Here is an 11,031-nt window from a genome sequence, read left to right on the forward strand (position 1 = left end):
CATAGTAGGTGGTCAATATTTCCTTCTCTAGCTCATTTTCCAGATGAAGAAACTGAGGCAAACAGGGTAAAGTGACCTGTCCAAAGAAGTGTCTTGAGGTTGGATTTGAACTCAGGAAGAGGAATCCTGACTCCAGATCCAGCACTCTATAGTAGGTGCTCAATAAACGCTTACCTTCAGGGATCATTCTAGCCCAAGGGATCCCAAGAGAAGGGACTTGTCTAATCACATAATGGCTAATGGCAGAGCCAAGATTAACAGTGATGTCTCAGAAACATCCAACCAGCCTGGCGACCTTCCCACTAAACCCTCTTTTCCCCATTTCCCTCCCTTCAACCCCAAACCCCATGCCAATGGAAGTAGACTCTCAGATCGTCCAAAGACTGAAGTGTGAACTCACAGTCAACAATACCCCAAAGGGATTCCCAATAACAAGGATGTGGGGTGAAGTTAGATGGTCCCTCACAGGTTCTGCAGGGACCCCCCACTACTCCAGGCTCATCCAGCATTCCAAAGGCCTTAACACCACGCCCAACTTCTTTAAAAACAAGAACCGGATTAAAGAAAAAAACAGCCAAATAGCTCAGCTCCTGGAGCTGGACATCTGGACCATTTCCAGACAGGTGACATGTGTGGGGAGGGCCTGCTGGACTGAACAGGCTTGAAATGCCCCAAGTTCTTGGCCTACGCACAGTTCCAGGGTGGGGGGCCTATAAGCCAGGTTGGGTTAGGTGAGGTTTTCAGAATAGGGCTGCCTAAAGATGGGCCTTCGAAGCTCTGAGCTGTAGTCTGAAGTTTTTGTGGGCTTTTTTTCAGGTTGCCAAGATTTCTTTGAAGGATGCTTTAAGGTAAACTTAAAAAAACTTTCTGGGGTGGTTTTTGGACCAAGCATCATTTCACATGAGTGGAAGGGACGTTGGTTGCCAGGAAGTCATCCCCCTCTTATTTTACAGGTGAAGAAACTGGAGCTGAGAGAGCAACTGACTTGGCCACCCAAAGGTCCCAAATGCTGAAAATGGGGTTTGATTCTTCTTTTCTGCTGCACTGAGGAGAAGTGATGGGCCCAATGTTCTAGGAAAATCAAGTCCTTCCCTACTTGAGAGGTGGGGAGCAGGAGTGCCGGTCATCGTGGCTATCTAAGTCCTCTCTCTTGGGGTGGACCCCATGATTTTCAAATTCTCATTCTTCTGAATCATAGCACGATATAGGCTGTCCAAGGTTCAAAATGGCGATCCTTTGCATCCAGCTAAAACCAGGCCTTTCCTTTGGAAGCTGCTTGCTAGCAGACACCTTGAGAATCATCTAGTGTCACCCTCCCATACACCCTGATTTTATAGATAGGGAAACTGAGACCCAGAAAGGAGAAGAGAATGGTTTAAGGTGATCAAGGTGATAAATGGGCAATCAGGATTTGAACCCAGATCCTGAAACCAAATCAAGTGTTTCTCCAACACCCCACCTATCCCCTGGCTCAGAAAGAAGGATTCTTTTAAGGTTCGGACCCAGCCGTCCTCTCCATCCTCTATAACACCTGGAATTTCCAGGAGCCCTGATCTTTGTAATCCAGGCAATCAGCTGTTGTGTTGAAGTTGAGTTTCCAGGCGCTGCTGGGGTCTTTGTAATCCAGGCAGTCCACAGGGCTGAAGCCCAGGCCCCCAGCCCCAAAACTTTGACCAGACAGGGAGGCTGGCGACTGGCCCAAGTGGGGTCCCAAACCAGGAGCAGGGAGCGGGCTGAGGGAGGAGCCGGGTCCTCCCAGCTGGGACCCCATGGGTGAGAGGTAGGGACTGCAGTCTAGACCCCCGAAGAAGGAACTAGAACTTCCATAGGGTGAAGAGGAGGCACTGAAGGCTGCTGGGGCTGGGGCATAGGTCAGAGCATAGGAAGAGGAGGCAGCCACAGGAGCCCCCGGAGCACGCTGGGTGCAGACTGCTGAACTTCCCGAAGCGCCCATTGCTGCCAGCGGGTCGGACAGTGGGGAGAGCCCAGGGCTCCAGATGGATACAGATGCTGAAGGAGGAGTAGCCGAGGGAGCCGGGGCTGGGCTGTAGGGACCGGGTGGTTCTGGCCCAGGCTCTGCTCCGCCTCGGGGTGGGGAGACACACTTCTTCTTGGCTGGTCGGGCCTTAGACGTGCCCCCGCCCACCGGCTGCTGCTGCTGCTGCTGCTGTTGGCGACACTTTGCACGCCGGTTCTTAAACCAAACCTGGAACAAGGGAACAGTGAGGATAGGACTTAGAAATGGAAGACCAAGGCAGACTTGGGTTCAAATGCCCACCCCCAACACGGACACTTAATTCTAGCCCAGCCATCTGGCGGGGATAATGCCAGCTGTGGGCAGGTGCCCATGGGGCCGTTATGAGAATATTTCCAATGAGGGGCATTTGAGGGGAGGTAGAGGGGCCAGGGACCGGAGGGGGACTAACGGGGAGGGCTCCTAAGTCTAGGACCTGGACTCGAGATTCTGGTAGGTTGATCTTGCCAGCTACATCTTCTCGCATGAAGATATCAGGGTATCTGGTCTTAGCAAAAAGGCCTTCCAGGATGTCAAGCTGAGCCCGAGTAAATGTGGTCCTCTCTCGGCGCTGCTTCCGAGGCGTGCCTGGGTAAGGGGAGATGGACAGTCCCAGTCAAAGACCTCAGGTTAGCTCACCATGAGAAGCCCTCTGAGAAAATCCGGGTTGGAGGGCCACCAGGTCAAAGCTGTCCTAGTCTTCTCTTCCTTTCCTTCTCCCCATGCCTTCCATCTCTCCCTTTCCTCACCTTTCCTTCCTTCTTCCCCTTTCCCCAATCATCAAAGGACACCGTACCACTTTCCTGCTCGAACCCGTCCATCCATCCATCCATCCATCCATCCTTCCATCCATCCATCCATCCATCCATCCATCCGAGCTGATACCCAGCTGTGGGCCTCCTCCAAGGAGGAGGGAGCCACCCACCTCAACGCAGCCCATCTACCTTTTGACAACTCGAACCGTGAAGTCTGAATGAGTCTCTTGGTAACTTCCCCCCTGCCCCATGCTTCTGGCTTTCAAACAAAACTAATAATGACCCTTCCAATACTTGGAAGACTTTGATCATCAACAAGAAGGGAGAAGATTTTTCTCCAGGCTAATTAGGACCACCACTTCCTATAAGTCATTTAGCCTAACTTTCTCATTTTGTCAATGAGAAAACTGAGATTCAGAGAGGTGAAGCAACTTCTCCAAGATCACACAGGTATTGAATAGAAAAGTCAGCTTTTGAACTCAGGTCTTCTGGTTTCAAATTCAGCACTCTTCACATTGTTCCCTATTGCTAGCCGTCTTCATTCTCTCCTCCTCTCCCCCAGAAGTCATGGAATATGGGAGAAAAGAAAAGAAAAAGATGAGAAGTCTGAAGAATTGGTTTCTGGTTTCCTGGCCTTGATGTACTCACGGGCAAGTCTCTATTCTGCATTGGGGCTCAGCTTCCTCATCTATAAACTGGGGATAACACTAGGTTCTCAAAGAAGGCTTTACCTACCAATGAAGGAGGCTCTGGGATACGTCTGGACGCTTAGGAGCCAGAAAACTCACAGTTACACAGTCCCTTGTCCTCCCTTTCTTTGTAAAATGGGGACTACAAGAATCTTGAGGTAGAAGGGAGGCAAACAGTCAATTAGTCCGACCCTTAATTCACTCAATCCTTAATTAAATCACTCTTCAACATAATTAAATCCTCAGTGATTTCATTACCTCCCTTTGGAGAGCTCTTTGTCACTTAACTTTTCCAGATGTTAAATCAAGTCAAACTCCACAGATGCTCTCACCTTCTGTCTTCTGAGATCCAGGTGTAATTCTTTACTCCAGGGCAGTTCTAAGCCTTCCCTTCACCAGACTAAACCCTCCAGTTTGTTGCCTGGGCACAATCTACAGGACCATCATTTACCATATTGGTCTGGAAGTTCTCCTACTTATCAATGCCCTTCTTAAAATATGCATACCTGGATATAATCCTCCAGGTGTGGTCAGGATATCAGCATAGCCAGTCAACAAACCTCTAAGTGTCTCCTAGTCTCAGTCATTGTCCTAGATGCCCCAAAAGCTGCCAGTCCCTGCCCTCAGGGAACTATCATTCCCAGGGAGGCACTGAATTTGGTAGAGATAAATAACAAACAGAATTTGGTAGAGATAAATAAATACAAAATGAATACATAGAGGGGTGTCACTAGGAGATGGGGGAAATCAGGAAGCTTTGAAGGGTAAAGGTAGTACAATGGTGGATAGCATGGAGGGCTTGAAGTCAGTAAGACCTGAGTTCAAATCTGACCTTAGACACTAGCTGTATGACACTAGGCAAGTCACTTAATGCTGTTGGTCTCAATTTCATCAACTGTCAAATGAACTGGGGAAGAAAGTGGTAAACTACTCTAGTATTGGTGACCTCAAAAGGGGTCACCAGCAGTTGAACACAACTGAAAACTACTAAAACTTCAAAGGGGTGGTGGTTCCAAGGGGGAAAAGGAATAGAGGAATTCATCGTCCCATAATGACGGCTATGTGCCAGAAACCTTACCATTATCATTGAATTTGATCTGGATAATAACCCTAGGAGGGAATGGTTATTGTCTCCATTTTCCAACTGAGGAAATTGAGGTGGACAGAGTTTAAGATCTTCCTAATGAGGGAGTGATTGAACAAACTGTGGTACATGTTAGTGATAGAATACTATTGTGCTCAAAGGAATAATGAACTGGAGGGATTCCATGTGAACTGGAAGAACCTCCAGGAATTGATGCAGTGAAAGGAGCAGAACCAGGAGAACAATGCACACAGAGACAGATACACTGTGGCACAATTGAATGTAATGGACGTCTCTACTAGCAGCAATGCAACGATCCAGGACAATTCTGAGAGACTTAGAGAAAGAAGCTATCCACATCCACAGAAAGAACTGTGGGAGCGGAAATCCAGAGGAAAACATGATCTATTTGTTTATATGGGTATATGTTTTGGGGTTGGGGTTTTAAAGAATTACTCTTTTACAGAAATGAATAATATGGAAATGGGTTTGAGTGATTGTATATGTATGTATATCCCAGTAGTTTTTCAACTCCAGGAGAGGGGAGGGATGAGATGAAAAAAAACATGAATCATGGAAAATTTCTAAAAATAAAAAATTTAAAAGGAAAAAAAGGACATCTTCCCGAGTTCAGATCTGGCCTCAGACACCTCTAGCTGTGTGACCTGGGGTAAGTCATTTCACTTTGTTTGCCTCAATTCCCTCATCTTTAAAATGAGCTGGAGAAGAAAATGACAACCCTGCTATCTTTGCCAAGAAAACTCCAATACCTTCCTTACTCCAGGCTGTAAAAATGTAATCAGCAACTAAATCTCTCCTCATAGGCTGTTCATTCCCTCAAAAATGAGTGTGTCCATTCTGTTCCAGGCAGTTTCATACTATGGACAGAAAACCAAGCCTTTCCCTACCCTCCTATGGAATCTAATACTGGCCTAAGAGATCAAGTTGGCTCCTGGATAGTTCCAAGGCACAGGATACTTTAAAAAACCTCTTACTTTTCTCTTTTAGAATTGCTAACCAGGGGGCAGCTGGGTGGCTCAGTGGATTGAGAGCCAGGCCTAGAGACGGGAGATTCTAGGTTCAAATCTGGCCTCAGACACTTCCCAGCTGTGTGACCCTGGGCAAGTCACTTGACCGCCATTGCCTAGCCCTTACCACTCTTCTGCCTATTGGCTCCAAGACAGAAGGTAAGGGTTTAAAAAAAAAATTTGATAACCACATATTGGTTCCAACCAAGTCAGAAGAGAGGTAAGGACTAGGCAACTGGAGTTAAGTGACTTGCCCAGTATCACACAGTTAAGAAGGATCTGAGGCTAGATTTGAACCCAGGACATCCTGACTCCAGATCCTTTGAGCCATCTTGCTGTCCCCTCAGGATTAATAATTATTAATCATTAAGCATTTATTAATTAATTAACTAATTAATATTTCTCAGGAGACTCTTAGTAGAGCTTCCAGCCCACACTAATCCCCAGGTTCTTTTGGGGGTAAACTTTGGCCAAGTCTCCCTCTCCTTGACTTTAGGAAGGTGGTTTTCCAGTGCCTTCAACAGTCACTGGAAGATGTTCTTGGGCTAGACCTCTGGCGTCCCAGATTTGGCCACCTTTATCTACCATTCCAAGGCAAACCTGCCCAAGTCTTCCATAACAATCACTCTTTCCTTAAGCCTCCATGGCTGAAGTCAGGGCTTCCAGATCTAATCAATCACTCAATAAACTCAACACTCCACATCCTCCTCTTTGCCAGATCTGATGGCTTCTGCCTAGTCTTCCACCTTCTTGGGCTTTCTGCAGCCTTTCTGAGAGCTGATCACCCTCTTCCTTCCAGATATTCACATAAGCCCTTCCCCATCTTCCTAAGTTCCTATTAAGGTCCAGGAGACTGTCATCTTCCCAGTCAAAACCCAAGAGTAGGGAGCAGCTGGGTGGCTCAGTGGATGGAGAGCCAGGCCTAGAGATGGGAGATCCTGGGTTCAAATGTGACCTCAGAAGCTTCCCAGCTGTGTGACCCTGGGCAAGTCACTTGCCCCCCATTGCCTAGCCCTTACCACTCTCCTGCCTAGGAGCCAATACACCGTATTGATTCCATGACAAAAGATGAGGGTTTAAAAATAAATAAATAAAACCAAGAGTAACCCTAGACATCGCCTTGCGGAGAAGGGAGCCTGTGGTCCAAGCTAGCTCCCAGTAGCAACATGGCCACGACAGTGGAACTATGAGGAAAACTGAGCCTCCTTGTGCCCACAGGCAAAGAGATCAAATCCTTGAAAGGAATTCAGACTATTGCCTGGAGCGAAATACTTTCTGGCTACACAAATAGAAGCTAGAAAAGTCCTGATGGAGGAAAGAAGATGGCAGAGGATGGGATGGGCGCATCCCATTTCCCCCATCAATTTGGGGGGGGGGGATTTGGTTTTATCTGAGTATTCTCTTACAACAACGACCAACTTGGAAGGGTTTTGTATGATAATACAATGTATAAGCCGGATCAATTTGCTGCCGGTCTACGGATGGGGGGAGGAGAGGGAGAAGGGGAAAGATGTGGATCTTATAACTTCAGAAACGGGTGGTGGAAGATTGTTATTACATGTAATTGGGAAAAGAAAATCCATACTGTGTATTGGTTCCAAGGCAGGAGTGGTGAGGGCTGGGCAATGGGGGTTAAGTGACTGGCCCAGGGTCACTCAGCTAGGGAAGTGTTTCTGAGTCCAAATTTGAACCCAGGACCTCCCCTCTCTGGGTCTACAGCTCCACCCACTGAACCACCCAGCTGCCCCAGTGAATCACTTTCACACCAGCAGCTTCTTTTCCCATCCTACACCCCAGGGATAGTGATCCCCTGGCATCCTGTAGTTCATGGAATCACATCTATCTAGCCAAGTCTTGGTAACATCCTGTCTACATTCCCTTCTCTCTTCTGCAAGGAAGCAGGTCCTCCTCACCTGCCACCTGGACTGCCTGTTTGGGTTGGCATCTCCCTGTCCCAAAACTCTCCCGGATTCGGTTCCGGTTCCGGTTCGGAGTCCGGAGTCCACTCCGCTGCCCTAAAATTCAAGTCTGACCCAGCCCTTCCACCCTGTTTGGTACTCAAAGCTCTGAGATTCAGCCACACTGAGGCTCTCCATCTTTAGGTGCCGGGCTAGCCCTCACCTCTTCCGGGGCCCATCATGTTGCCACCTTCTCTTCCAAGAGGGCTTTCCCAGGTTCCCCTAATGCCCTGGCCTTCCCTTAGTGGATCATCTCAAGTTTTCCCTGCCTACATCCTCTCTATACATGGCAGCCTGCATTGTTTCCTCCCCCACTGGACTGAGCACCATGGAATCAGACCGGCTCTTCTTGGCTTCCCCAGGCTGGTTCTTCCCAGCGTTTAGTGACCCCATCTGGGGTTTTCTGGACAAAAATACTCGAGTGGTTGGTTTGCCCTTTCCTTTTCTGGCTATTCTTCTAGATGAGGTTAACAGGGTTAAGTGACTTGTCCAGGATCACACCGCTAGTACGTGTCTTAGGCCAGATTTGAATTAGGAAGCTGGGGCTGCCCGACTCCAGGACCAGCACTCTTTACCCCATAGCACCACACAGCTTCCCTTGTTTAGCACGTAGTAGGTGCTTACCAAACGCCAGGCAAGACCAAGCCCTGTAAAAGGGTGCCTTGTAAGATCCCACCAAAGGCATTCATCCGTGATATAAGTTCATCACTTTGGGTCTGCCTGGCTTTTCCCTCGGCTCTACCTGATTTTGCCATCTTTTCCACAAAAAAAAAAAAGAAAGAAAAGCTGTGAAAGGGTTTGCTCCGGTGTAGACAGGCAACCTAGCGGGTGTAGACAGGCAACCTAGCGGGTGTAGACAGGCAGTCTAGCGGGTGTAGACAGGCAACCTAGCGGGTGTAGACAGGCAGTCTAGCGGGTGTAGACAGGCAACCTAGCGGGTGTAGACAGGCAACCTAGCGGGTGTAGACAGGCAACCTAGCGGGTGTAGACAGGCAACCTAGCGGGTGTAGACAGACAACCTAGAGATGGCATTCTCCAGAGCTCCCAGCTTGGACTAGCTGCCTCGCTAGGCTTATCGTGCTAATTGCGTTAGACCTAGAAATGTGAATGAACTTAAGACTTCCCTCCTGGCCAGTTTCTCCCCTCTCTGCGCCTTCCATTCTTGGGGGGTCTCTTAGAATCAATTGACAAAATGGATAGAGGACGGCTCTGAAGCGTAGGAAGGACCCGATCAAACCCCGGAGGAGCTTCTGGTTTCTCTATCTTGCAAAAGGAGAATAATAGCCGCAAGCCATCGGGGACTGGAAGGAAGTCACTATTTTTTTTTAACTCTTTAGGTCTGGAAATCCATACTGTGTATTGGTTCCAAGGCAGAGGAGAGGTGAGGGCTGGGCAATGGGGGTTAAGTGACTTGCCCAGGGTCACCCAGCTGGGAAGTGGCTGAGGCCAGATTTGAACCCAGGACCTCCCCTCTCTGTGGCTACGGCTCCATCCACTGAACTGCCCAGCTGCCCCAGGGAGTCACTTTCACACCAGCAGCTTCTTTCCCCATCCTACTCCCCAGGGACAGTGTGAGAATCAGCCTCAGTATCTGGGCTCTCCAGGTCGCCCCCACTTTTCTCCTGGCTCTCCTCTTTCCTGCAGGAGGACCTACCCTGGACGCCTCCTTTTCTGCCTTCCCTCCTTCCTCCTCTCGGGTCAAGCCCTTCCACCTCTCTTTTTCCGGCGCAAACCCCACTCACCTGAGTAGCCGGCCGAGCCCGTGCCGTGTAGAATCTCCAAGGCAGGTGCGGCCAGGGCCAGCGCATTGACCGAGTAATGGGCCGGAGGCGACTTGAGGTAGGACGACATCATGCTCCCGGGGGCAGGGACCCAGGGGTCCAGGCTGAAGGGATGGCCGGGCCGCTGGAGCCCTCCCGCCTCGAGCAATGGGAGAAGAAAGTTAGAGGAGGAGGACGGAGCGGCGGGAGCGGCGGGGCTGCCGGGGAGGGACCCAGAAAGCCAAGTGCCCCGGGAGATGGAGGCAGAGGAATGAGGAGATGGGGAGGAGCGGGACACCCTGTGCAGGGAGAAGACAGCAGCCAGAGGGAGGGAGAGAGGCAGCTCTGTGCTAGCTGGGTGGTGAAGATTTTGAATACAATCACTGTGCTCAGGGGCCCCACCTCCCACCTCCCTGCCTTTGTCCCTTCCCTGCCCTCAGGCCTAAGGACCAGATAAGGACGGAAGCTGTGGCCCCGGGCCATCTTCACCCCTTTTCTTTCCCTGCAAAGCCCCTCTTGCCTAGGTCTGGGCTCCTTCGACACCCACTACCTTTCGGTACCCAGCGGCTGGACAAAGTGGCCTCTTCTACTGACCTTGGGTCCTGTCTTTGGGGGCAGCTGGGTGGCTCCGTGGATGGAGAGCCAGGCCTAGGGTTCAAATGTGGCCTCAGACACGTCCCAGCTGCGTGACCCTGGGCAAGTCACTTCACCCCATTGTCTGCCCCTTACCATCTTCTGTCTAGGCTGGGGACACAGTTTGGATTCTAGGTTTTTAAAAATAAATAAGGGTCCGCGTTGAATCTAGAACCCCCAACGGGCAGCCTAGTAAGATCCGAGGAACCCCGAGTTTCAGTTTGGAGACCCCAAAGCTTGTGCTTGTTCCCCGTTCCTGGGAGAATCCACCCTGAAGGGAACAAGCACAAGCTTTGGGGTCTCCAACCCACAAGCTAGTCCTGAAACTCGGGGTTCCTCGGATCTTACTAGGCTGCCCTTTGGGGGTTCTGGGTGCCACGTAACGGGCTCTCGGGTGGGCTCTTCCCTTCTCTTGCTCTCTCCCCCTCCTGGCTCTCCTCTGCCTCCCTCCTCCTCCTCTGTCTCCTGCCCTTCCTCTCCCTTCACCCTCCTCTCTGGGACTCCCCTTGTAGGCTCACCCCCAGCTGCTTACCTGTTCGCTGGCCCTCCCTGGGTTCAAGGGCCCCTGAGGCAGGGACCAGGGACCAGCTGGGGCGGTCAGATGGGGCTCTGACTGCGGAAAGCGGCGGCCACCCAGGCCCGGGGGATTTTAAGCCTGGTCTGAGTGATGTCACCCCAGCCTGGCCTGGATCCTGGGCCCTAATCCCGGGGAAGGCCGCCTCTCCCTCTCCCTGGCACCAGGAGGTGACATTGGGAAGGGGGGGTGGAGAAACCAGCCGGTCCCTAATCCCTTCCCCTCCCCCTCCATCGACCTGGCAAACAGGGCTGATGGGGGAAGGGAGAGCCCTGAAGGATGGGGCCTTGCGCCTGACCAGGGTCCCCTCCCTGCTTTCTCCTCCTCTCAAGGGAGCCACTTAAGTAGGTACTTAATAAATCAGGCACTTACCTTCACTTCTCTGTCACCTCTGGTGTCTAGGGGATGTCTCTGGCTCTGGGCCTTCCCTGCAAACAGCCACTGCTCCTCTAGTCCTGCCTCCATAGCATAGATATGCCTGGAGGTCTACACTCTCCGCCCTAGAAGCTCCAAGGGTTCCCCTCCGACTCTAGTGC

At 50.7% G+C, this 11,031-nt stretch overlaps 1 protein-coding gene across 2 annotated transcripts; it reads right to left on the minus strand.

The window, feature by feature from the left end:
• Positions 1–1,473: 1,473 nt before the first annotated feature.
• CRX (cone-rod homeobox) lies at positions 1,474–9,382 on the minus strand. 2 transcript variants are annotated; one of them, XM_001372308.3, is made up of 3 exons: positions 9,271–9,382; positions 2,451–2,602; positions 1,474–2,206 (listed from the first exon to the last, which is right to left on the minus strand). In XM_001372308.3, exons 1-3 carry the CDS (start codon positions 9,380–9,382, stop codon positions 1,523–1,525), a joined length of 948 nt encoding a protein of 315 aa, XP_001372345.1. In that variant the 3' UTR covers positions 1,474–1,522. The 2 variants fall into 2 exon arrangements, with proteins under 2 accessions (XP_001372345.1, XP_007492012.1); XM_007491950.2 differs by having other exon boundaries at positions 2,451–2,614; positions 9,289–9,379.
• Between the last annotated feature and the right edge of the window lie 1,649 nt (positions 9,383–11,031).

This window comes from Monodelphis domestica, chromosome 4, assembly GCF_027887165.1.
Source record: "Monodelphis domestica isolate mMonDom1 chromosome 4, mMonDom1.pri, whole genome shotgun sequence".
NCBI lineage: Eukaryota > Metazoa > Chordata > Mammalia > Didelphimorphia > Didelphidae > Monodelphis > Monodelphis domestica.

What these genes read in the sequence shown, in the direction of transcription:
- CRX (XM_001372308.3), bottom strand. Translation starts at nt 9,382, where the DNA reads ATGATGTCGTCCTACCTCAAGTCGCCTCCGGCCCATTACTCGGTCAAT. An exon ending in GGGCTCGGCCGGCTACTCAG is followed by an intron (nt 2,603 to 9,270) that starts GTGAGTGGGGTT and finishes CCCCTTACCCAG; the next exon opens with GCACGCCTCGGAAGCAGCGC. An exon ending in TACCAGAATCTCGAGTCCAG is followed by an intron (nt 2,207 to 2,450) that starts GTCCTAGACTTA and finishes CCCTTGTTCCAG; the next exon opens with GTTTGGTTTAAGAACCGGCG.